This window comes from Brachycentrus maculatus, unplaced genomic scaffold (genome assembly GCF_059751285.1).
Source record: "Brachycentrus maculatus isolate JH-2025_06_01 unplaced genomic scaffold, ASM5975128v1 h1tg000349l, whole genome shotgun sequence".
Lineage (NCBI taxonomy): Eukaryota > Metazoa > Arthropoda > Insecta > Trichoptera > Brachycentridae > Brachycentrus > Brachycentrus maculatus.
In genome coordinates, this window is record NW_028281098.1 from 285,206 (window position 1) to 308,583 (window position 23,378).

Genomic DNA, 23,378 nt, shown 5'->3' on the forward strand with positions numbered 1-23,378 from the left:
ACCAAGATTTGCTGCGTCCTACGCCTTATCTCTTCATCCCTCACAAAGTCAAACCATCGCACGCCTAAAATTCTCCGCAGACAAAGAAATTAGAAAGTAAAAAAGATTAAAAAAATAAATGATTGGTGGTATCAAGGATAATTTATGGTTAGTTAAAGATCTTTCGCGACCTCGATTTGGTAGTGATCTATATTTATACACCGTATTACATTACTATTTTATTTTAAATTACATATTATACTCTCCAATGTCCTTCTAGAATATATAAAACAAGGCAGGAGTTGATAACCATGATTTGATATAATTTTATTGAGAAATTAGTTTAATTTGAGTGAATTTAAGTATTGTATGATATTAAAAATATTTTTATAAGTGGAATCAGGTAGCAAGTTTAAGGAAGAGAGGAGGGGTCAGGGGAGGAGGAGATGGACAGTTAGGGTTCTAAGGTTTAATTGGATTATATATATATATATATATATATATATATATATATATATATATATATATATATATATATATTTATTATTATTTAGTTTATATATATATATATATATATATTTAATTGAAACCATTCATAGATGGACTTCATCTGACCATTTGGTTTGTCTTGTTTTGCAGTAAGGACAGCGTGATGCCCATGATACCACTAGGACTCAAGGAAACCAAGGAGGTGGACTTCAGAGAACCCTTCACGGACTTCATTCTCGAACACTACAGCGAGGACGCATCGCAATACCAAGAGGCCATCTCAGACTTCATGGATATGCGTCAGGTACGTTATACCATTGTATCCTCCCTTCTCCAACAGCATTTGCCTCATAAATTTGTTTCACAGTTCGTTCCTCACTCGTTGGTTCCACACGTCCAAACTATCTCAACACACCTTTCTTATTGTTGGGTAATATATCCAAAATTTATATTTTATATTATATTGGGAGTAAATTTCATCTTACTTGGAAATATTCAAACCGCATAGTCAGTTTTATAGACAATTGCACTAAAACATTAAGAAGTCCATAGATGTAAACAAAAGCTGTATATTTTTATTACACATGACTGAATTTAAATTCGGATAAACCATTATATCCATATTCTACAGCAGATTAATGGGGTGCTTTGTAATATTTAGGGGAGTAGAGAAATATACTTTGATTTGATTTTAATATAAAGTACACTCTGTATCAGAATTGTGATAAAATATGTACATATTCACTGAACAATAATTCTTGATCTTGTGAATAAAATTCTACATGATCCATAAGTGATAACATAAATATGTTTTTATGGAAAAAAAATTGTTCACATTCAAAGAATTAACAATACATTATCAGTAAGTCATCCATGCGATGGATTTAAAAACTAATAATAAATAAAAACAAGGTTTATTGGATTGAATTCTACATTTATATATGTTTATGTTTATGCATATACATAAATAAATGTAGAATTCATTCCAATAAACCTTGTTTAATTTTGGATGTATTACCCAACAATTCAATATGGAATTCTACCAACTGTCTGCAGTTACAATAAACATCTTTCTTAATTTTATCGATAATTCTCATCTCAGCCTTGCATTCTTTCCTCATATCACCATTCGAACATCAGTCATACATCGTTTTTAGAAGAAGAAGAATATGGATGGATCAATACTAAATAATCCTAGTAGTAGAACACAAGCAGGGAGTTAGATTGTAATCCATTTACACTGGAATAAGGGATGTACTTGTGCGAAGCCTTACTTTAATCTTCACATATTATGCTGTTATATATCCTAATAAAAAATACTCGATTTTATATACACACACATATATATATATATATATATATATATATATATATATATATATATATATATATATATATATATATATATATATATATATATATATGTATATATATATATAGCAAATAAAAACCTATCAGCGGAAGCTAAACTGTCAGTGCACAACGGAGTCCTGGTTCCAACTCTAATGTATGGAAGTGAAACATGGAGTTGGCAAAAGAAGGATGAAAGTAGACTGAATGCAGTCGAAATGCGATCTCTCAGAAGAATGTGCGACAAAACGATGTATGATAGATGTGCGAATAGTGAAATAAGGAAGGAATGCAAAGCTGAGATAAGCATTATCGATAAAATTAAGAAAGGTGTGTTGAGATGGTTTGGACATGTATGTAGAACGAATGAGTGAGGAAAGAACGGTAAAACAAATTTGTAAGGCGAATGTTAGTGGGAAAAGAAGCAGAGGAAGACCGAGAAAAACATGGCACGATTAGGTATGCCAAATACTTGAAAGTGGTCAGGTTAGGAGTCGTAACAATCGGCGGGTATGTATGAGGAGATGCATGAACGTGGAAGAGGCGAAGAATGTTTGCAAGGACAGAGTGGTGTGGCGCTCTATTCTCTACCCCTGCGGGGAAGCGGCGTGATGGTTAGTTAGTTAGTTAGTTAGCTAGTTATATATATATATAAGTTTGTCATACCTGGTACATCCGGCTCAGGTTGGTTAGGGTCATATAGCCATCGAATGCACTTTTATTAACATATTTAGGAATAACTAATCACAAAGAGAGTTTAAGATTTCTTGATATAAGTCATCACCACCAAGCGGTAACTCATAGAAACTCTTATCAGAGTATGGCATGGTAACCCTAATCTCCGGTGCAATGCAAAAATCTGCATAGATGCATGCCCCGACGTTTGGAAGTTGTAATCGCAGCAAAGGGTGTGATAACTAAATATTAAGGTTTTTCTGAAATTGTTTAATAATCGCTTTTTATGATAGAAACAAATTGCTTTTATCAAATGTATGATAACATTGTTTCTATATTCTAAATAAAGCACCCCAACCAATAAAAAAATAATTTAAAAACCTAATTATTTGCTCATTAAAATTATTTAATCATGAAAGTTGCAGGAAATTCGTGTCCTTAATAATTTGGCCACCCACTGTAAATCTATTGTTAATTAACAAAGAGTTATTTATTGATTCGGCATTAACTTTGTGGATTGACATGATTATTTTATTAAAATTAAACACTTGAATAATCCACTTAATTGAGTTTTATTTTTATTTACGACTAGTTTCGAAAACGACAATTGTTTTAATCTTCTGGTACAAATTAAAACTAACGAATAAAAGTACCTTTATTTATTAACCTATATATACACCTAAATATATTTTTATTCGTTAGAATTTGTACCAGAAGATGAAAACAATTATCGTTTTCGAAACTAGTCGTAAATAAAAATAAAACTCAATGAATTCAAGTGTTTAATTTTTATTAAAATAACAAAGAGTTGATAAGGTAAAGTTATTTGGCTTGTGTTGTTGTATCTGGCACATCTGGCTAGGGTCCCTTAGGGTCGTATAGCCATCAAATGCGCTTTAACATATTGAGAAACTAATATTAACGAATAATGTTTAAGACGTCTATGTATGTTTGTATATAAAATCTACTGTAAAATTAATATAGCGTCGGTCTTCTTCTCTGTCTTATTCCTCATTGCTTAGGGTTGTGACCCTTGCAGAAGCAATGACTGTTCTTCAGTTATCCCTTGATTGTGCTGCACGTAGCACTCCAACCACCGAGGTGCCTGCTGCTGCTTTAATTTGATCGGTCCGTCGTGTAGGGATCTTCCTCTCCCTCTTTTTCCCTCCATTCTACGGATCACAACTAGTTGTTCCAGGCTATCCTCGTTGCCACGCGCAACGTGCGCAAATAGCGTCGGTAATGTAAAGTAATTTGGCTGTAGTCTGGTACATTTGACTTGGGTCCGTTAGGGTCGCATAGGGTCTGTTTTGGAGCATTTACTATCTTTCTTGCATTCTTTCATTATATTATCATTGGAACATCTATTATACATGGTTTTGCCGCACTGAGAGATTGCATTTTGAATGCATTCAGTCTACCTTTATCCCCTTTTTAATTTCTTGTTGTTCTTTTGTTCCAGGCTGTTAGAACACCGGTCCGGCACGCTACGGGAGTGGCGCTACTGTTCCGGTATTACAACCAACTCTACTTCATCGAGAGAAGGTTCTTCCCTCCGGATAGGAGTCTAGGGATATACTTCGAGTGGTTCGACTCGCTGACAGGTAAAAATCCCCTCAAATTTATTTATTTATTACTTTTTACAATACATAATTATATTTTTTCACTAAGCAGAACCCGTAAAGAGACGTTCATTTACAATACAAAGAATATGTATTTACTAATGTTTCTTAATCCTTTTTTACCAGGTGTCCCATCATGTCAGAGGACAGTTGCGTTTGAAAAGGCATGCATATTGTTCAATATGGCAGCTATTTACACACAGATTGGCGCCAAACAGGTAAGCTTAAATCACTATTATTTAAAACTATGATCTATTTGGTTTGGATTGTTTATTTGCTGCACTGATGTCATAAAACAAAATGTACTTCATAAAATAAAACTACTTTGTTTTTAACACATTGGTACTCTTTTCTCCAATTATCTATGGTCATATCTTTATTACCGACCCACATTCCTTACACTTATGCTGACAGTTTACTTCTTTTTCTTGTTGCGTTAGGTCCTCCCAACGTTAGCGATTACTATAGCAAAGGTTTGATTGTCCAGAACAATTCCTCCGCTCAGTCCAGACTCCATCCCGATCCAGTTGTGAAGCCACGATGTTCGCTTTCTGCCAGCTCCTCACAGTCCTATACATGGTGATAGTTTACTATAAATGTTTATCTTCTAGGATCGCTGTGAGGCCAAGGGTCTGGACTCGGCCGTGGACTCCCTCCTGAGGGCAGCCGGCATGTTCCGGTACATCCACGAGAACTTCACCAACGCCCCAAGCATGGACCTGGGCCCCGATATGCTCGATATGCTCGTCAGTCTCATGCTGGTTAGCGAAACCCATATCTACTTATTGTAATGACTTAGAAATGATTTAGAAAGTACAGTGAATGCTGGGAATAGAGTGAATGGTGCACTAAATTCAGCTATTATTTAAAAAAATTAAACTTTTATAGCTTACGGTTCTATAGCGGGTACTTTTTGATATTTATTCTTATTTTTTATGTTTTATTTTTATTTTGAGTCATTTTACTCAAAGTTAAAAATATTTTCGGGAAGAGATTATGAATGTCTCAGACATTTACACAAGTGTTTAAAGTGATCACTTTAGTCAGTCAAATGCCAGGTCGTTAGGTCGCCTGGGATGCTCAGATAAATTGAAAAGGCGCTCCATCTCAAGCTACGACACCTATAACAATTATTTTTTCAGGCTCAAGCCCGCGAATGTCTATTTGAAAAGCTAGTGCTGGGAGCCGAAGAAGAATGTGCCGCGAGAGAGAGGGAGCTATGCGACGACCTCCCGCTCTGCCTGGACTTATGTCAAGAAAGCCAGACTCTAGCTCACCAATACCAGTTACTGAGGCAAAAGGTAAGCAATTTCCTTCTCTGTTTTCTGCTATCGCATGTGGTATTTTCACCATCAATATTAATATTAGGGTACACAATTTTAACTATCCATTTTCTGCTATCGTATGTGGTATTTTCAAATCCCGTCATTCAAATTGGCATGGAAGATTTATACACAATGCCTTAAATTCAAACCTCAACATCTCTAGACCCAGTGGTGATGTAAAGATTTTCAGCTCCAAACCTTAATTATTATTACTTATTTATTTTTACAAAAATGTTGATAATATTAGTATATAACCACTCACCGATATTTTTATATCTACCGGTTTCGAGACGTACCCGTCTCTTCGTCAGGACAATCACTACTACAGAAAAACATTTTTGTAAAAAAAAAGTAAAAATGACTAAACACAAAGTAAATGCTTTAAATATGAATAATATTGAAAATATTAATTATTATTCATACTACTGACATCTATGGCAATATTACCAAATTAAAATATCCTATTGTCCTCACATCGCTCACTCCTTTCAACAACGTCATTTATCAAAAAACTTGATTTTTCGGCAGATTGTTTTTAAAGTTTGAAAATATAATGAAATGTATTAAAAATAAATATCAAGCCACTTATTGAATATTTTACTGTGCAACAGATCTTTTTAGGTAAAACCTAAATGTTTTTTCTCCATTTGAAAAATATTTAGTATATTTAAAAAAATAATTAAACAATACCGTTTTTTCAAAGTGCAAAAACAATACTTTCTGCCCTGTAGCGGGTAAATATTAAGTTAAAAATATGCCGATTTTGCTGGGATATAATACATTTTTGGGCATTCCGAAAACATGCACAACTGAAAATTGACGATTTTTCATATATGACGTTGTTGAAAGGAGTGAGCGACATGTCAAATTAACTATGTTGTTCTCAAAGAACTCGTAAAAACTTGTGTGCTTGTGTGCAACTGGGAGTCTTTATTTAAAAAAATATTTATCTGGCATATAAAGCTATTGTGAGTGCAAAAATAAAATGGTTAAAAGAAGAAATAAAATTGTAGTTTCTCTGCAGGGACAGTTGATAATTTTACATTCAGAATTGACCTATCTACTTCACCCTGCGGAATGGGATTGCCTGGATGACAGAGCTCGAGAAATAGCTAATACAGTAGCTCAGAAGAAGAAATCTATTCTATATAAAATTTTCAAAAACTTGTTGATTAAAATAGTGGTATTTACTAAGTTAAACTTAATTTTGATTTTTATTTGTTTATTGTTTTTTTTTTTACAAAATACATATTTAAATAATACAAAATAGTTGGTAAATTTACAAAACATTTCTACCTGTTTAATAAAGTAGATACTTGTGTTTAGAGAGGGAGTTCGTTTTACTTTTTTTTATAAACAAAGTAAATTTAAAAAAAATGTATATATATATATATATATATATATATATATATATATATATATATATATATATATATATATATATATATATATATATATATATATATATATATATATATATATATATATTTATTCCTTGGTATGGAGTCTAGGTAGGGGTGAGTTTGATAATTTGAATAGATTTTAAGTTTTCCGGAAGTTTATTTATGTTTTTTTACCTACGCACGTATAATGGTTTAACGCTGCTGTTGTTTTACATCTGTGCAATATTAAAATATTAGAAAATCTAGAGTTACGTGAATTAAAAATGAAATAGTTTTGTTTTCTTGTTGTAGATGCAAGCAGAAACTGTGTTAAGCTATGTGCCATATTCCTGGGTTTCATTGGTCCATATCAAAACTGAATTCTACAAAGGTAAGATGCTTTTAACCCTTACTGGTCCAATGTCGAATCTCATTCGACATAGATTTTTTGCTCTTAAGTCCCATGTCGGATGTTATTCGATATTTTTTTCATCATTAGTATTATTGATTTAAATTCCAAGCTTACATTTTTGCCACTCGTATCTATTGCAACAGTATGTGGAGCAGAGAACAAAAGATTTTTTTCCAATCGGAATGACTGTCTACCTAGATTTTTTTTAATATTTTGGTAGACCGGAAAGGGTTAATATATTTTACTAAATTTAAACATTAATGAGAACATCTGTGGTTCTCAAAATTAGTCATGTTTATACTTATAATAATAAACTCAAATGGTCTGACATTGCATTTTTTTATTCAAATTCTTGAGTCACTTTTAAAATAAAACCCCATCAGCATAACCTAATCTGGCAGTACAAAATGGAGTTCTGGTTTCCACCCTAATGTATGGAAATGAAACATGGAGTTGGCAAAAGAAAGATGTAAGTAGAAGGATGGATGCAGTCAAAATACGTTATTTTAGACGAATGTGCGGCAAAACGTTGTATGATAAATGTTTGACTGGTGATATAAGGAAAGAAGATCTGTTTCTCAATTGTCAATTTCTACCCCCCACAGCGGCTAGCGGCTATGTCGTCAAACCATCTTTTTTGAGGTCTTCTGACGCCTCTTTTATTCTCCCAAGGTCTCCAACTGTGTTTTAGTATATGCTTTTCGTTTCAGGGTCATATTCTCAAGGCAATTGTAAATATGCTCGTAAGATTGTCACTACACTACATTGATTGCGACAGTAATTGTTTACAAATAACAAATTCCCAATTACTGGTATTATACATAATTGGTATTTTCCATCAAATGGGAGACATTAATTTGCCAATATTGTCCAACGTAATCGACCATAATTATGCTGGCAGACATTGTTTAAAGTGGAAAGTAATTTGATTTCATTAAATAACAGTTTTAAGAACCATTAACTTTACATTTTTTTCCATTTTTCATAGTTTTCGACTCTATTGCTTCATAAGTACTTACTCAATCAATATTTTATATCAATTTGTAATGACAATGCATTTCAAATTTATGGCTTTGTTTTTTCAATATATATATATATATTATAAAAGGAGTCCTAGTTGCAGACCTAATGCAATGTAACATGGATCATTACTAGATGCAGTCTAAATGCAATCTCTCAAACAAATGTGCGACAAAACGATGTATGATGGATGTTCGATTGGTGATATAAGGAAAGAATGCAAGGCCGAGATAAGCATAATCGATAAAATTATGAAAGATGTGTTGAGATGATTTGGTTATGTGGAATGAATGAGTGAATAGATAAAAGTAAAGTAAATTTATGAGGCAAATATAGTTGAAAATATATATGGAGAAAGACAGAGGAAAACTCGGCATGATCGAGTACTTCAAATACTTGGGTGTGGTCAGGTCAGGAGTCGGAGTATGTATGAGGTGATAACGAATGTGTAAGAGGGGAAGATCGTTTGTAAAATCATATTGGTGTGGTGTTCTATTTATCTATTCCCAGGGGGGGTCAAATAAATATAAGTGATTTTTTCACTGTAATATTTATTCAATATTACCCTGGACTGGTACCTGAAGTGGAGGGCTGATCACCTTTCTTTCATGTGTAAAGGATCGAGATAACACTGCGTTTATACGAAGCAGTGCCCTATGCACCATTGGGGTGCGGATAAGGGTTTTATTATTTATTTATTATTAAATTACTCATCTTCTTCTTAGTGTAGGCCTTGTGGCCTCTTTTTTATGTCGATTCCCAGCTCTCAATCTATCTCTTTCGTGGTCTGCCTAGGAGTCGTCTACTTTGGGATCAGCCGTGCAGTGCAATGTGGAGGAGTCTGGATGGTTTCACTCTACTCACTTGCATTTATCTTATTATTATCTTCTTTGTTGTCTTCCCAAATGGAAAAATTACTCAATGGCTTAACCCATTGCAACACAAAGCCAGCGAATCGCCGGCCAAGGCCAAAACTAAATGGCAATAACTTTATTCATGAAAATTAACTATTTTTATGTTGTGTGTAATTTAGTCTTAATGCTATTGTAAGAAAAAAATAATGTCCGCCTCCATAGTGTAGTGGTTAGCGCGCTAGGCTACTATGCTGGAGGTCCCGGGCTCGATTCCCGAGAGGGTCAAAATAAATATTAGTGATTTTTCAGTCTAATATTGATTTAATATGACCCTGGACTGGTACCTAAGGCGGAAGGCTGATCACCTTTCTTTCGTGTATTTAACAATCAAGATAACACTGCTTTTATACGGTGCAGTGCCCTATGCACCATTGGGGTGCGGATAAGGGTTAGAAGAAGAAGAAGAATAAAAAATGTGTTAAAATTAAATAGTGTCTTGTATGAACAAATTATGTTATCTTTACTAGTGGTGCAGTGGGTTAAAATGGTTTATTTTCTATTTCAGCACTTTCCCATCACCATATCGCTACAGGATTGCTCAATGCCACAACAACAAGATCATCCGCCTCCAGCAAAACACAAGAACGTCTCACAAATGTACACGGGTCGGAACCTAACCTTCCTGACTGGTGTGATTTCACCACTAAAAATGACAGGTGAGGTTATTATAATATCATTCAGCCTATGAAATATTTTCTAATGCTTGCAACTTTTATTATTATATTATTAGTATATATCACTTAGTAGCTAAACATGATTAGTTTCTTTACATTTAGGATTCTTGTATAATGTAATATGAGTAATGCACTAGTAAGTAGTGTTTTAGAGAAAATAATAGTTAATAAATTTCTAAGACAGACTTCCACAGGGGAAATATTCATAAAATTATAACTCAGGATAGTCTAATAATTACATACCGAAACAGCCTTTCTTACAAATGCATTTAAAAATTACTCACACAAATTAGAGATAAGCACTATCGATAAAATTAAGTAAAGTGTGTTGAAATAGTTGTTATATATATATGATCTGAATGTGCTGTAAAACAATGTATAAAAGATGTTTGAATGGTAAAGAAATAAGGAAGGAATGCAAGGCTGAAATAAGCATTATCCATCAAATTAAGAAAGATGTATTGACATGCTTTGGACAAGTGGAACGAATGAGTGAGAAAAGAGTGGCAAAACAAATTGCGGGGGAGGATGGATTGCACAGATTATGGTGCGCTTTCAAACCTCCACTTATTGCTCCTCAGAAGATGCGTTTACAAAGGGATGGCAATTAAATTAGATAATCACTCATATATACAAGTTCATATATTTTATTCATACTTAAAATATATGAAAGGACTATGAAACATATCTTTTTTCATTTATTCACATATAAATCACAAAGGAAAACACAAAATTACAAACAAATAGAAAAGAATTTGTGTCGAAACATGCATGGTTGAATAATTACCTTTGTTGTTGGAAAATATAGGTCCCGCCCGTTCCAGAGGGCAACATATATTTACAGGACGTATTCATATATTCTACCCTTTGCCAATACTGTTTACGTTTGACGTATTTATACGTCCCGTCCGGTTAACAGGTTAAGCTTCAATCGACGGAATGGGTAGAAATACCTTTCCCGTGCCTAGTGTGTTAAGATAACATTTTATTTAGTGAGGTTAGGATTACTACTCAAGTGAAATGTGGTCTATCCTTGATATGTTCTGTTTGTTGTATTTAGAAATGTTGACGGCAGTCCGCTGAAGAATGGGTCTTACATCAACGGTTCCCTCGCCAGCAGAGAAGAACAAAAAATTTCTCTCGGCAAAGCTCATTTAGTCGAAGCCATCAATTTCTACGAAGAAGCTCTCAGGCTACAGAGGATGTGCAGGTATGTACATGTCACATGGTACTCTTTATTTACAACATTTTGAGTGTGTCCAAATACTTGTTCACAAAATCTGGATTATCTCCAATTACAGGAGTTATTTTCATATTATTTTTTGACATCTCATCAAAGATGAAGAAGAATATGGAAGTCTGGGCATTTACGGGGCTTACGACCGTCACGGGACGGTCGTAAGCCCCGTAAATGCCCAGACTTCCATATTCTTCTTCATCTTTGATGAGATGTCAAAAAATAATATGGTACTCTTTATAATCAATTCAACATTTGCCTAGAATCCTGGAGTGAGAAATGTGATTCATTTTCCCATATGTGAGGAATATGGACTGTTCCATCTGGACAGGTCCAGTTGAATATCGACACATTGTTTGGCTATCCCTTCTTCTAAGTCATTGTCTTTATTGCTAAGGGTCATGACATCATGACAATCAAGGGGCAAACAAGTTGTTTTGAGAACAAAAAGAGTTTTGTTCTCAAAACAACTTGTTTGCCTTGATTTGGTCAGTCCATCTACTGGAGATCTTTCTCTTCTTCTACTACTTTCAACCCCTCCCATGACCATTAACGTTCAAGGATATCATTGTTTCTTCTGGCAATGTGTCTTTAAAACTGAATGACTCGTTTCAAAAATAAGGAGGAAAGTGTGACATCTATATTTAGCTCTTTAAAGATGGAAATGCTTGTCCATATGGAAATACAGATCATACGTCTCCAGCACTATATCTCAAAGGCATCAATTCTTTGCCTTTCAGTCTTTCCTTTGATTTTTTTGGACTGCCGTAGGGTTTTTTTTAATTTGAAACTGTAATATGTATTACTGGTTTAAACCAGCATAAATCCATGGAGATTCTATATATCATACATTGTATATGGCAAAAAATGTTAACTCTAAAATCCCTGTTTGAATAATCCCTGTTATTTAAAGCTTTCAGCCTGAATAAAATACCCGCTTTCAAACTTAAAGTTGAATTAACTTTTAAAACCACATATATATGACATTTCAAACTGCTTAGTGTATTTTGGCAGTTTGTAGAACGTTGAAAACTTTATAATATGCGTCATTAAGTAAAATTGCATATTTTCAAGTTAATGTTTTTTGCCAGTGTACCCACGATATGTTGTAAGATGGTTGTCATCATCCTCTTAAACATTCATCTTCAAGGAAAGGCTGATAGTTGTCTCTGATTGGCAGATTTTGGTTTAGCATAGTTACTTTAAAGTCCGGAAGGGGTCATAGGACCCCTTCCGGACTTCTCAGCACATGCCCCAGATAGCTGGGGCATGTGCTGAGAGGAGACAAGTACTCGCTATTGCACCTAATAGAGGGTAGACAAGGTGTGGACAGAAGGCAGATCTCTTGGCTCCAGAATAAACCAGATTTATTAATATTTCAGGGAACTAAAGAATAAGGCTTCTCTTTGCCGGGTGTTAAAGCAACATCATGAGAAGGCCATCAACCAATCGGCTCTTCTTCCCGACACACCTGACTTCTCGGAGCAGCTCGACCCGCCTACCATAATGCGTATGTTGACAATCTCTATTAACACCTTTGGTAACCCTCACCGCGCATTCGGCATAGTTTATGACAGCGCAGTTTGCAAAATTAAACCTCAATAGTGATGATTTTTTGCTTAAGACATGGGAAATTTTTTATCCACCTCTGTATTGAAGTGGTCAGTATGTTTGGCTATTATGCTGGAGGTCCCGGGTCCAATTCCCAAGGGGGCTTCTGAAATATCTTCTTAAAAGCTTAAATTATTTTTAATTTATGTTTTACTGTGTAAACAACACTATTTCTTGAAATCTATTGTGATCCCGTATTTCGATACATTTCACATCATTTTCAAACACAGCATACGGTGATATTATTAGATAGCATTACCACAAAGTAAATATACCAGAAATGTGTGCTTTGCGATAATTTTATTGTTGTTGTTAGGTTTCTTTATCCTGAAGAATGAATAAAGACATCTGTTAGACTTGCAGTTTGTATGCAGAGAGCACATCATTTCATAATTCAAAACAACATTGATTGTGGGCTTCATAATAGTATGAAGACTCCTTCATATTCCAATTATGCTAATTTATAACCTTTTTTAAAATTCATTTCAGCGTCTACAAAGTTCCAACTCTCTCTAACCCAGCCCGACTTCGCTCAACACAGAGTCGAAGATCTCTTCAAAACACTCGGACCAGTCGCAATATTCTCCGCCAAGAGACATTGGAGCGCGCCAAGACTCATTCAACTACAGAAATCTCAACCTAACTCGAAAACTTCGAGAAATGATAAACCGAGAACAGATAGAGGACGCGTGAATGGCAAACTTTACGAAGACATTCCTTACAAGAACGGAGGAAAAGTGCTGAGAAATGTATCCCTCTATGAGAAGAGGGATCGATCGGAAGATAACAGCTCCTATTACTATCAACGAGATGTAATAAAAAGTGACGAAAAGTATAAATTACAACACGAAGACTCCACGAGATTTGATCACACGGAACAGAGAAAAAGGAGCAACGGAAAACTGCCTGTAACTCGACAAAATGGCGTATATATAAACGGTTACAACAACAACAACTACGACAGAAAAAACGTCAATTCGAAACAAGACGCAGATACTTTGATATCGAAATATAACGAAAAAAACATGTCCGCCAATGACTTGCGATACAACATAAAAACCGACGGCAACAGAATAAAAATAAAAAACGATGTTTTCCCAAAAGACCTGAATGGAAAGAATAGTGCGTACTTTCAAAAGTCACTCGGTGCTGAAAATTTTGGGTACATGGTTTCGACGAAACTAAATGGCGGATCTGACAATAAAACCAACAGCGACGCTTTGATCAGGAGGATCTCTAGCGAGTGCAATCTGAACAATTCTCCGGATGAAGTTGACAACGGTCACGAGAAGGTTGTGGGAGATGGATTTGGATTTTCGGTGAGAGGAGACGCTCCCGTTATTATCGCAAGCGTGGAACCACGATCGCTGGCCGATGTGAGTATAAAATAATTCAAATATAACTGCTAAATCATTACCATTTCCCTTAAAAAAATATATTATACATAAACAACTTTTTCTGCCACAAGCATATTGATAATATGTCTTCCATCTAAAGTTATTAAAATTAAGGTATCATTATGATTTATTATTTCTGATGATGATCTGGATGATGTGTCTGTAGTGGTAGGCAGAGATGATGGAATGCCTCACTCTTTTGTCCTGACATACACTCCTAGCTTCCTTCACATCTATACATCTAGTTATGACTAGATGTATATGTATGCCCTCTGATTATATGTACTTTTGATACCACTGGAGACATCACTTTATACATGTGTAACATCCACCATTCCACCCGTGATTGACAACCACACTCTTCAAATTTTTGGAACTCATACATACATCATACAATTCACTTTGTTTCAACTTCATGATAAATATAAAATTAATTCAACTCAATATTTTATTTATTGTTTCGGCATTAACTTTGTGGTAAGACATGTTACAATGATTTTATTTTGACCACTTGAGTTTTATTATAGACTACATGTTTCAGAAGTTAAACTTCCATCATTCAGGTCTGTATAGTAACTAAAATATAAAATATAAAATTGTTCTATAAATAAGGAGAGGGAAAGTAAGGGGAAGGGGTTAGTCAAGGAACGGAGTTTGAAAACAAACAAAGTATATTATTTAATAAATATATTGTTTCAAAATTCTTCGCCATTGCTTTCCATTTTTCCTTTGTTTTCAAACTCCGTTCCTTGACTAACCCCTTCCCCTTACTTTCCCTCTCCTTATTTATAGAACAATTTTATATTTTATATTTTAGTTACTATACAGACCTGAATGATGGAAGTTTAACTTCTGAAACATGTAGTCTATAATAAAACTCAAGTGGTAAAAAACGAAGTGTTTTCTTTAATCAATTCAACTCAACATGACGTTATCCAAATATTTGTTCAGAAATCTGGATTTCCTCCACATGTGGAAAAAACCCAGATTTGTGAACAAGAATTTGAAAACAGAAATGTGGATGGAAGCTCTCAGGATGTATACAAAGCATACTGAATATGGTTAGCCAACTGAATCACCTTTTTTTGGTGACAGTTTTAATCAAAGATGGCCGTCTCCATTGCCAAACCATCATTTTGCCACCCAAAAACATTCTCTATGATTCAAATATTTATTTTTCTGAAATAATTTTTCAGCTGGGAGGAATGCGAGAAGGCGATTTCATAGTGGCGATAGGCGATCGCGATGTGAAGTGGTGCCCCCATGATGAAGTTGTCAAACTAATAAAGGCCTCCGGAGATTCCCTGAACGTCAAACTTGTCACACCCATGGACAGGAACTACTTGAAGGTAAATTTATACATATGTATATGTCACATTGACTACCTCAAAGCCAAGTATGCCAAGCTAACCTAACCTAACCTGACTTACCTCAACTTGCTGTCATAAGCCATTCCTAACCTAACCTTACCTGATTTAGTTAAACTTGCTCTCAGATGATTTTGTCTTCTTCACATTATCGGCCATTTTAACTCACCTAACCTATCTTAATTTGACTTATTTAAATGCCATTATTTATTATATTTCATAAATAAATGTGAATAAATTATAATAATAATAATATAATAAAACCCTTATCCGCATCCCAATGGTGCATAGGGCACTGCGTCATATAAACGCAGTGTTATCATGATCGTTTTACTTATGAAGGAAAGGTGATCAGCCCTCCGCTTCAGGTACCAGTCCATGGTAATATTGAATAAATATTACAGTGAAAAAATCACTTATTTTTATTTTTACCCCCCTTGGGAATCGAACCCGGGACCTCCAGAACGGTAGCCGAGCGTGCAGACGGAGGCAGACGAAATTAGCCAAACATAAATTAGTATTACTACAGGAGAGCTGAAGATTTCATAGTTCTTTTATTCATAGATCCTAACCCAACATACTTTTAATCAATTGACCAGGGTTTTATGTTTTATATTTGAGATTTCATTTAATATTTCAACTATAATACATTTAATTGCATTTATTGAATCAGAAGCCACTTTGGTGATATTAATCTATCCATTATTAAAGTAATATTGCTTAGTAAATACCGCTAATTATTGAAATCTATTATGACACGTGTTTAAATGCAATACCAAACATAGTATATAATGGTTGGAAATGCATTGAAACGCGTGTCACAATAGATTTTATTAAATACCAATATTTACTAAGTAAAAGAAATGCATAGTATGTATTTAGTTTGTCAAACTTTTATTGACAAGTACTAACCAAAGATAATATTTTTCTAATCTTTCCAGGCAACTCCCACAGATTTCACAGATGGAAAAATCAACCAGGTAGGTACCGCATATATTTAATTTACCAACACTTTTTAAACACAAAGCGTATGTAGAAATTGTATCATAATTTTGACAACTAAGGCATTTGATATTGAAATATTGTTTGTATTAAGTTTTTTTGTCAAATTGAGTTACATAAGGCAGCCATTTTGTAATCCATTATGATAATACCGTTGTCACCATATCGACTTTTGCCGGCTCAAAAGGCACGAGTGAGAAATAGCTACTTTTTAGTAGACACATTTGAAGCATTATTATCTTGTTATATGTATATTCATAATTTTTTGTTTACTTCTCATCATTTTGTGGTGTAATGTGTAAATTTACATATATTTAAACATAAAAAAATCCCACATAGGCTAATATTTCTATAATTATAGGCTTTAATTAACATGTGCATAAAATACATAATAAACTATCGTAAGAAACTTATTGTAATAATTTTAAATCAGAAAAATAAGATTATTCATCTTAGATGAATTATCTGGTCAAATTATAAGCTTAAAAAAAAAAATCAAAATGAAAATGGTATTTTCTGGCGTTTCTCATGTGTGTGATTATAATCCAGGATTCGGACCTCACATACTAATATAAGAGTTTCTGCTTAGTAAAAAAAGCTTCTTTACATCTCACCAATAGATGTCTCTAGTGAAGTTCTAGTGATTCAAGAACAAGGTTTCTAAATTGGTTCATATATATAGAACTTCCAAGAATTTGAGTAGTGTGGTTGTCAATAATGGGTAGAATTGGTGAATGTTACACGTGTGTAAAGTGGCCACTTAAACCAGCCAATGACGGTCGTCAGCCCCGTAAATGCCCAGACTTCCATATTCTTCTTCATCTTTGATGAGATGTCAAAAAATAATAAGAAAAATAAGATATAAAATAAGAAATAAAAATATAAAGAAAAATAATTAAATTAAAATTAAGAGAAATCAGTAATTCATATAAATTTTGATTTTTTCAAGAAATTCATTCATACGCTGGACTACTCATCAGATGAATATTTTACTAAATTATTTTACAATAATACGCATTAAAAATAATGAACGAGTTACAGCGCTTTAAATTTGTCTTCACTGAAAAGAAGTCATTTGTCACTTACGCTCTCTCTTTGGCCGGCAATAGTCGATGAATACAAATTTCTGCTATCAAAGGCTAGCACAAATTTGGTAATACTTTATATATATCACAATCCATGTTTCTTTTACAGCTGAACGGCGCTCCGGGGCACAAGAACGGTTCCAACCAGGGCTCCGTCTCCGCGGCCTCCACCACGTCCAGCAACGGGTCCACGGGCACCCCGGGCAGGTCCCACTCGGGGGCCAAGAGAGCCCCCTCCTGGAACCCCTTCAAGAGACACAACGCCTCCCGAGACAGCAGCTCCAATCGGGGGTCCCACTCCAGCAACGTCATATTCAGATGAAATAATAAAAATTATTTTTATTCGTGCAAATTATTTGTTTTTGTTCATATTGTGGGTGTACTGGCAACAAAAAAAAACTCCAAAATATGAAATTTTGACTTAATAATGCAGTACTATAAAGTTTTCAACATTCTTTAAACTGTTTTGAATATTGAAAGCATTAGCTTTGTGGATCATATTGATATATTATTTCGAGAAATAAAAATACTTTGTGTTCTGATCCACTCACATTTTTATTAACCAACTAGTTTCGGCAACAACCTGTTGCCCTCTTCAGGGTTTATAATAGTAATAAATTAAACCCTGAAGAGGGCAACAGGTTGTTGCCGAAACTAGTTGGTTAATAAAAATGTGAGTGGATCAAAACATTTTTAAATGTATTTTTATTACTCGAAATAATATATTCTTTAAACTGGCTAAAAAAAACATATTTTTTTTCTTTTTTAAAGAATAACCCACAGAGTGTCTTTTTTAGATGCTTGTCTGCAGGTAGGTTAGTAAGGATAGAGAAGGTAAATGTGAAAAATGCATCACAAGCACCCAGACCAATTGAAAATAAATCTTTCTTGAATTCATTTTGTAATTGGCGGGAATCGGACCCGCGACGCCAGTTTCGCAGTCGAACGTCTACCTAACTACACCATGGCGCTTGTCTACATACATATGAAATACATACGTTTGAAATGTCATATTTATGTGGTTATAAAGTAAGTTCAAGTTTAAGTCTAATAGTAAGTATTTTATTCAGACTAAAAGGTTTAAATAATAGGGATTTTAGAGTTGACTTTTTTTTGCCAGTATACCCACAATATACTCCCATGTGACTCACATACTGTCAGGTCAAAATGGGTGTCATGCTATGTTTTTAATTGTTTTAATGTCAAATTTATAGTGCAAAGCAGTAAATATCCCCCATGGCTTACTGTGTGTACCTTGCTTTCGCTTTCAGTCTCTTTATCCCATTTTAATTCATGTATAAACATGTCACATGTATTCAAACACAGATTGATAAGTTTTGTATTCAAAATGATATGTTTTTTAAAAAATGGAGTTCAGAACCATAAAACGTTACATGCTTATATCTCCTTTAAATTCAGAATGTGTTAAATGTTGTTTATTTTAATTCAGAATGATAAAATGCTATAAGCTTCTTGTTAAAATGGAATAATTGTTTTATTTGAATTCAAAATGATAAAATGTTGCAATATTGATGAAAATGTATTTAAAAAAATATGTTTTTTATCTAAGTAGGTGTAGGTAAGGATGGGTAGGTACCTAAAGAAATATTATTTTTTAAATTGTGTTTGAGAGCTGGACTCAATATCAAGGGGTATTCAACTAAAAAAATAAATATTGTTTATTCTTTCAATGTATTATTTTTGTGTATTATAGACAGTTGTTTTTTTTGTAATATTGAAAAATATAAATTTATTGATTTGGCGTTTAATTTGTAGAACTCCATTTTAATTTATGATAAGTTTAATCAAACACAGATTTAGAACAGAATCAAGAACAGATTTAGTAGACTCAAAAAATCTGTGTTTGATTTAAAATTAATACATAAATTGAAAAATATATATTTATAAATATTGAGTGCAGGAATTATGTAATTAAAACATATTATTAGTGGTTAATTTAATAAAATTGTACAAAAACTATGTAAAACTATTTATGTATTCGTAAATAATAGGTGTTATTATAATTTTGATATTAAATGTTTATAAAAAAAAACTAAATAAATGAAATTTTCATTGTCTTTAAATCTGATATTTGATTTTTTCTATTGGTGAAATTCTAATAAATACTAATTTATAATGGGAAAGATCTGTATTTTAGAATACTTAATGTTTTAAAAAGGAAATTTAAGATTATCATGTATTTTAATGAACTTTTATATGCCAAGAATATGATAATATGATGAACTAAAACTAGAAGTTATTTCATTTCGATAATTTACTGAAAAAACATGAATTTAAAAAAAATAATCAATTAAAGATAGATATTATGTTCAGGGCAAGTTCATATCACAATTTATCAAAAGGTGTTTTAGGTAGGTACCCATTAGTTAAGAAAAATATTTATATTTTGATGTAAATTTCTGTAATTTTGATGCTTTTACTATATAAGATATCTGTGGTTGAATTTCACAAGGCGATTTTTCTCTTAGTGTAAATAAGGTGAGAAAATTATAGCCCATTGTATCGGATGTTATTTAATGTAAAACTTATATGAATTTCATTTGTGTTAAGTATTTAAATAGAAAATGTAAAATGCCATACTGGTCACTAAGAAATAAATATTATAATGGAAAAATGCTTTTTATTTGGGGCGGAATGTTCAAGGAAGAACAATATTACAACCAATTTAACCTGTCGATAAATAAAACATTTAAAATACTCGAATCCTGTTTTATTCTTACCCTCATCCGAACCCAATGTTGAGGTGATTGTTAATTATACGAAGGTGAGGTATTCAATCTTACGCTTCAGACACCAGTCCAGGGTAATGTTAACACGTTGACTGCCATGGCAATTTTCAGAATTCCGGTCTAAAAAGCCAATTTTATTTAACCGGATCCACGCGGCTCGCATAACCGTTTGTGTTTTTACAAGACATGCCCCATACGCGGCTGACATAAGCGTTTGTGTTTTCACTTTGCTCCAAGTTTCGAACCTCAGTTCAACTTGGAGGGATTTTTTCATGGTGTGGAACTTTGGATAAAATAATACGTCAATCCTCGGCCTTATGACATCTGTTGAAATATCTGACTAATAATTTGTAATATCACAAGGATAAATAAAACAACAGATCCCTGATTTTTCTTGCGGTCGGTAATTAGTCCGCGCCATAATCATGCCCTATATCTGTCTCACTCTCGACGCTACGCATCGCCAGTGGGTAAGAGTGACACACGATGCGTGCTTTGGTTTATTTATGTTACGATCTAATTTGTTTATATTACGATATATTTCAAGAATAATGTGACACACGTGTATTATAGAGTACCAAAAAGGCACAATGAATCCCATTGAACGTTTTTGTTTAGGAAAATAAATCGTTTCATAGCTAAATACATGATAAAAGTAATAATTTAAAAAACGGCGAAATACAGCCGCGCACGAGCGTCTTTAAGGAACAAAGTTAACGCGTTTAAAAGGTTAATCGTATTTTATTGAAACATGTTTTGTATATTTATGAAAATATACAAAACATGTGTTTGACCAATAGTCACTTATGGGATTGAGGCAAGAGCAGATACTTTCAGAACAAAATCTCGACTTCGAACCTCCGAGATGAAGACTCTCTGATCCATAACCGGAAACACATTGCGAGACCGAGTAAGAAATACCGACATCCGGAGCACATGCCCCGGATGCTTACACATGTAAGACGGAGGATATCGTGAGGTGGGGACGACAACGAAGGCCATAAGGCTGGAAGGAACATATAAACAGAATGTCAGAAGACAGACTTCCATATATCGCCCTCCAAGGCAACCCTGAAGGACGCAGACCCCCAGGCAGACCTCCGAAAAGATGGAAAGACAGCTGGGAGTCAACTTCCCAAGAGCGACATGCGGAGGCACAAACAGATTCCTAAGATCTACAAAAAGAAGATATTTTATTATTAAAAACTAATAGTACATAACTATATTTTCTATTCATTTATTAAAAATTTCTTTCTGACCATGTAAGCCAGCATAGATTTTTTGTTATCTTCCCATGCGCCATGTATCCATATTAGCACTGATATACTAGGAATTTTATCATAGCTGCAGGAATATGGCAAGTAAACACAGTAGGAGATAACTCCTAGTCGGCGTCCTAGCAAAGAATGTAATCTACAATCTCGTAGTTGGCAGTCAACGTGTTAAATAAATACACCTAGCAAAGCCAGTCTTTGAACACCAAGGTCAAATCGCTTCAGCAAGAAGACCATGCTTTGTGTCTGGTAGGACCAGAGCAGTATTGTGAGCTCTTGTAGCCTAGTGGAACCGTTAATGCACAACACTATCGCCAAAAAATGATTAATTTAAATCACAAATTCTCACCTGTGGTCAGAAACGGAAAGTACAAGGTATGTACTTCACAAAGTCCTTGATAGATGGCAGTATGTTACAACATGTGATAGTTACAATAACACAAAAATAATATAAAAAGATGCTTTACCTTTGTTATTATTACTATCACCCTCACGCCAGCCCACTGCAGGGGTAGGCAGAGAGGATGGGATGCCACACTTCTTTGTCCTGACACACACTCCTACCTTCCTATACTTCTAACCATATATGTATGCCCTCTAATTATTAAGACTATTGGTTTCTTTTGGTAGTGTCAAGTCTTTTTCAGCCATCCTTGTTTCATTGGTTTGCTCACATCTACCAAATACACTCTCTTAGTCATTCTCTCATCATCCATTCTCTCCACATGTCCAAATCACCCCGAAGAATCTTTATTTATCTTTTCAACGATCCCCAACTCAGCTGCACAATTAATTTCTAATATCTTCGTTTTCAATTATGTAGAGACATCTAATTATAATTTTAAAAAAAATTAAAAGTCATTTATAATAGGAAATTTATTTATGTACATTTTACACAGTAAAAGTCATATAATTTAGTAAAACTAATCAAATATAAAAACAAAACATTCTAGATACATCATCTACACTCGTGTTAAGACATCCAATATACCTAGAAATGATTTTGACACCCTGGGACAAGTCTGGGTATTTACAAGGCTTATGACCCATCAAAGGCTGGTTTTAAGTAATCACTTTAAACATGTGTCGTTAATTGATTCAGCAGTCACTAAAACCTCTCCTGTGGTAATATAATATCCATCCATTTTTAATCTGTACTTTACTTGGTAAATACAATACCAATATTTCTTACAATCTATTGTGACTCATTTTATTATTATCAAACATCAGTAATGATATGCGGAATGCATTGAAACACGTATCCCGATAAATTTCAATCTAGCCGGCTCAAACAGGGGGGTAGAAATTCACCATATATAAATTCTATTTAGTATTTTTTTTTTTTTAACTCTTTATTCCAGCTTGACTAAGTGGTGGGTGCAATACTTAGTCAGCCATATATGTTTTACAACATTTTATTTAAACAATGAAATTAAAAATAAGAAAGAAATAAGAAATTGAAAGAAAAAAATTAATAAATAAATAAAAATAATAATAAATTTGGAGAGATGTAGACGAAAATTAGCTCACTGGCAAACGCAGCACTGCGCTCCAGTGCCGCCACATGTCCAGCCCCCATCTGTGCTCCACAAGCCGCTTTATGATGAGGTTGGAGCTCTTCATCAGCCTCTCCCGGAAGCCTGCCACTCGGTGCCTTAACAGGCCATCCCAATGTGGTAGGCGTGCTGTGGCAAACATACCACTCGCGCTGCAGTGTCGGGGTAACTTCATTAAGGCTCTGTAGCCGTTATTGTAGCATATTTTCATGCTCTTTAAGCTTCGTTGTGTAACCTTACACCATAGCTCGCTGCCG

The 23,378-nt window shown here is 34.0% G+C and overlaps 1 protein-coding gene across 3 annotated transcripts in view; it reads left to right on the forward strand.

Moving 5' to 3' along the window:
• Window positions 1-19,214, forward strand: part of Rhp (GTP-Rho-binding protein rhophilin) — a 164,967-nt gene extending 145,753 nt beyond the window's left edge. Inside the window, exons 5-17 of one of the 3 annotated variants that reach the window (XM_088269383.1) lie at window positions 619-772; window positions 3,956-4,097; window positions 4,242-4,333; window positions 4,727-4,876; window positions 5,258-5,416; window positions 7,135-7,213; window positions 9,674-9,824; window positions 10,903-11,052; window positions 12,462-12,589; window positions 13,180-14,066; window positions 15,284-15,436; window positions 16,396-16,434; window positions 17,651-19,214. In XM_088269383.1, coding sequence (XP_088125509.1) covers window positions 619-772; window positions 3,956-4,097; window positions 4,242-4,333; window positions 4,727-4,876; window positions 5,258-5,416; window positions 7,135-7,213; window positions 9,674-9,824; window positions 10,903-11,052; window positions 12,462-12,589; window positions 13,180-14,066; window positions 15,284-15,436; window positions 16,396-16,434; window positions 17,651-17,863 — 2,497 coding nt within the window. In that variant the 3' untranslated portion in view covers window positions 17,864-19,214. The remainder of the gene's footprint in view (window positions 1-618; window positions 773-3,955; window positions 4,098-4,241; window positions 4,334-4,726; window positions 4,877-5,257; window positions 5,417-7,134; window positions 7,214-9,673; window positions 9,825-10,902; window positions 11,053-12,461; window positions 12,590-13,179; window positions 14,067-15,283; window positions 15,437-16,395; window positions 16,435-17,650) is intronic. The other 2 variants (XM_088269385.1, XM_088269384.1) reach the window with 2 other exon arrangements.
• Window positions 19,215-23,378: the final 4,164 nt, after the last annotated feature.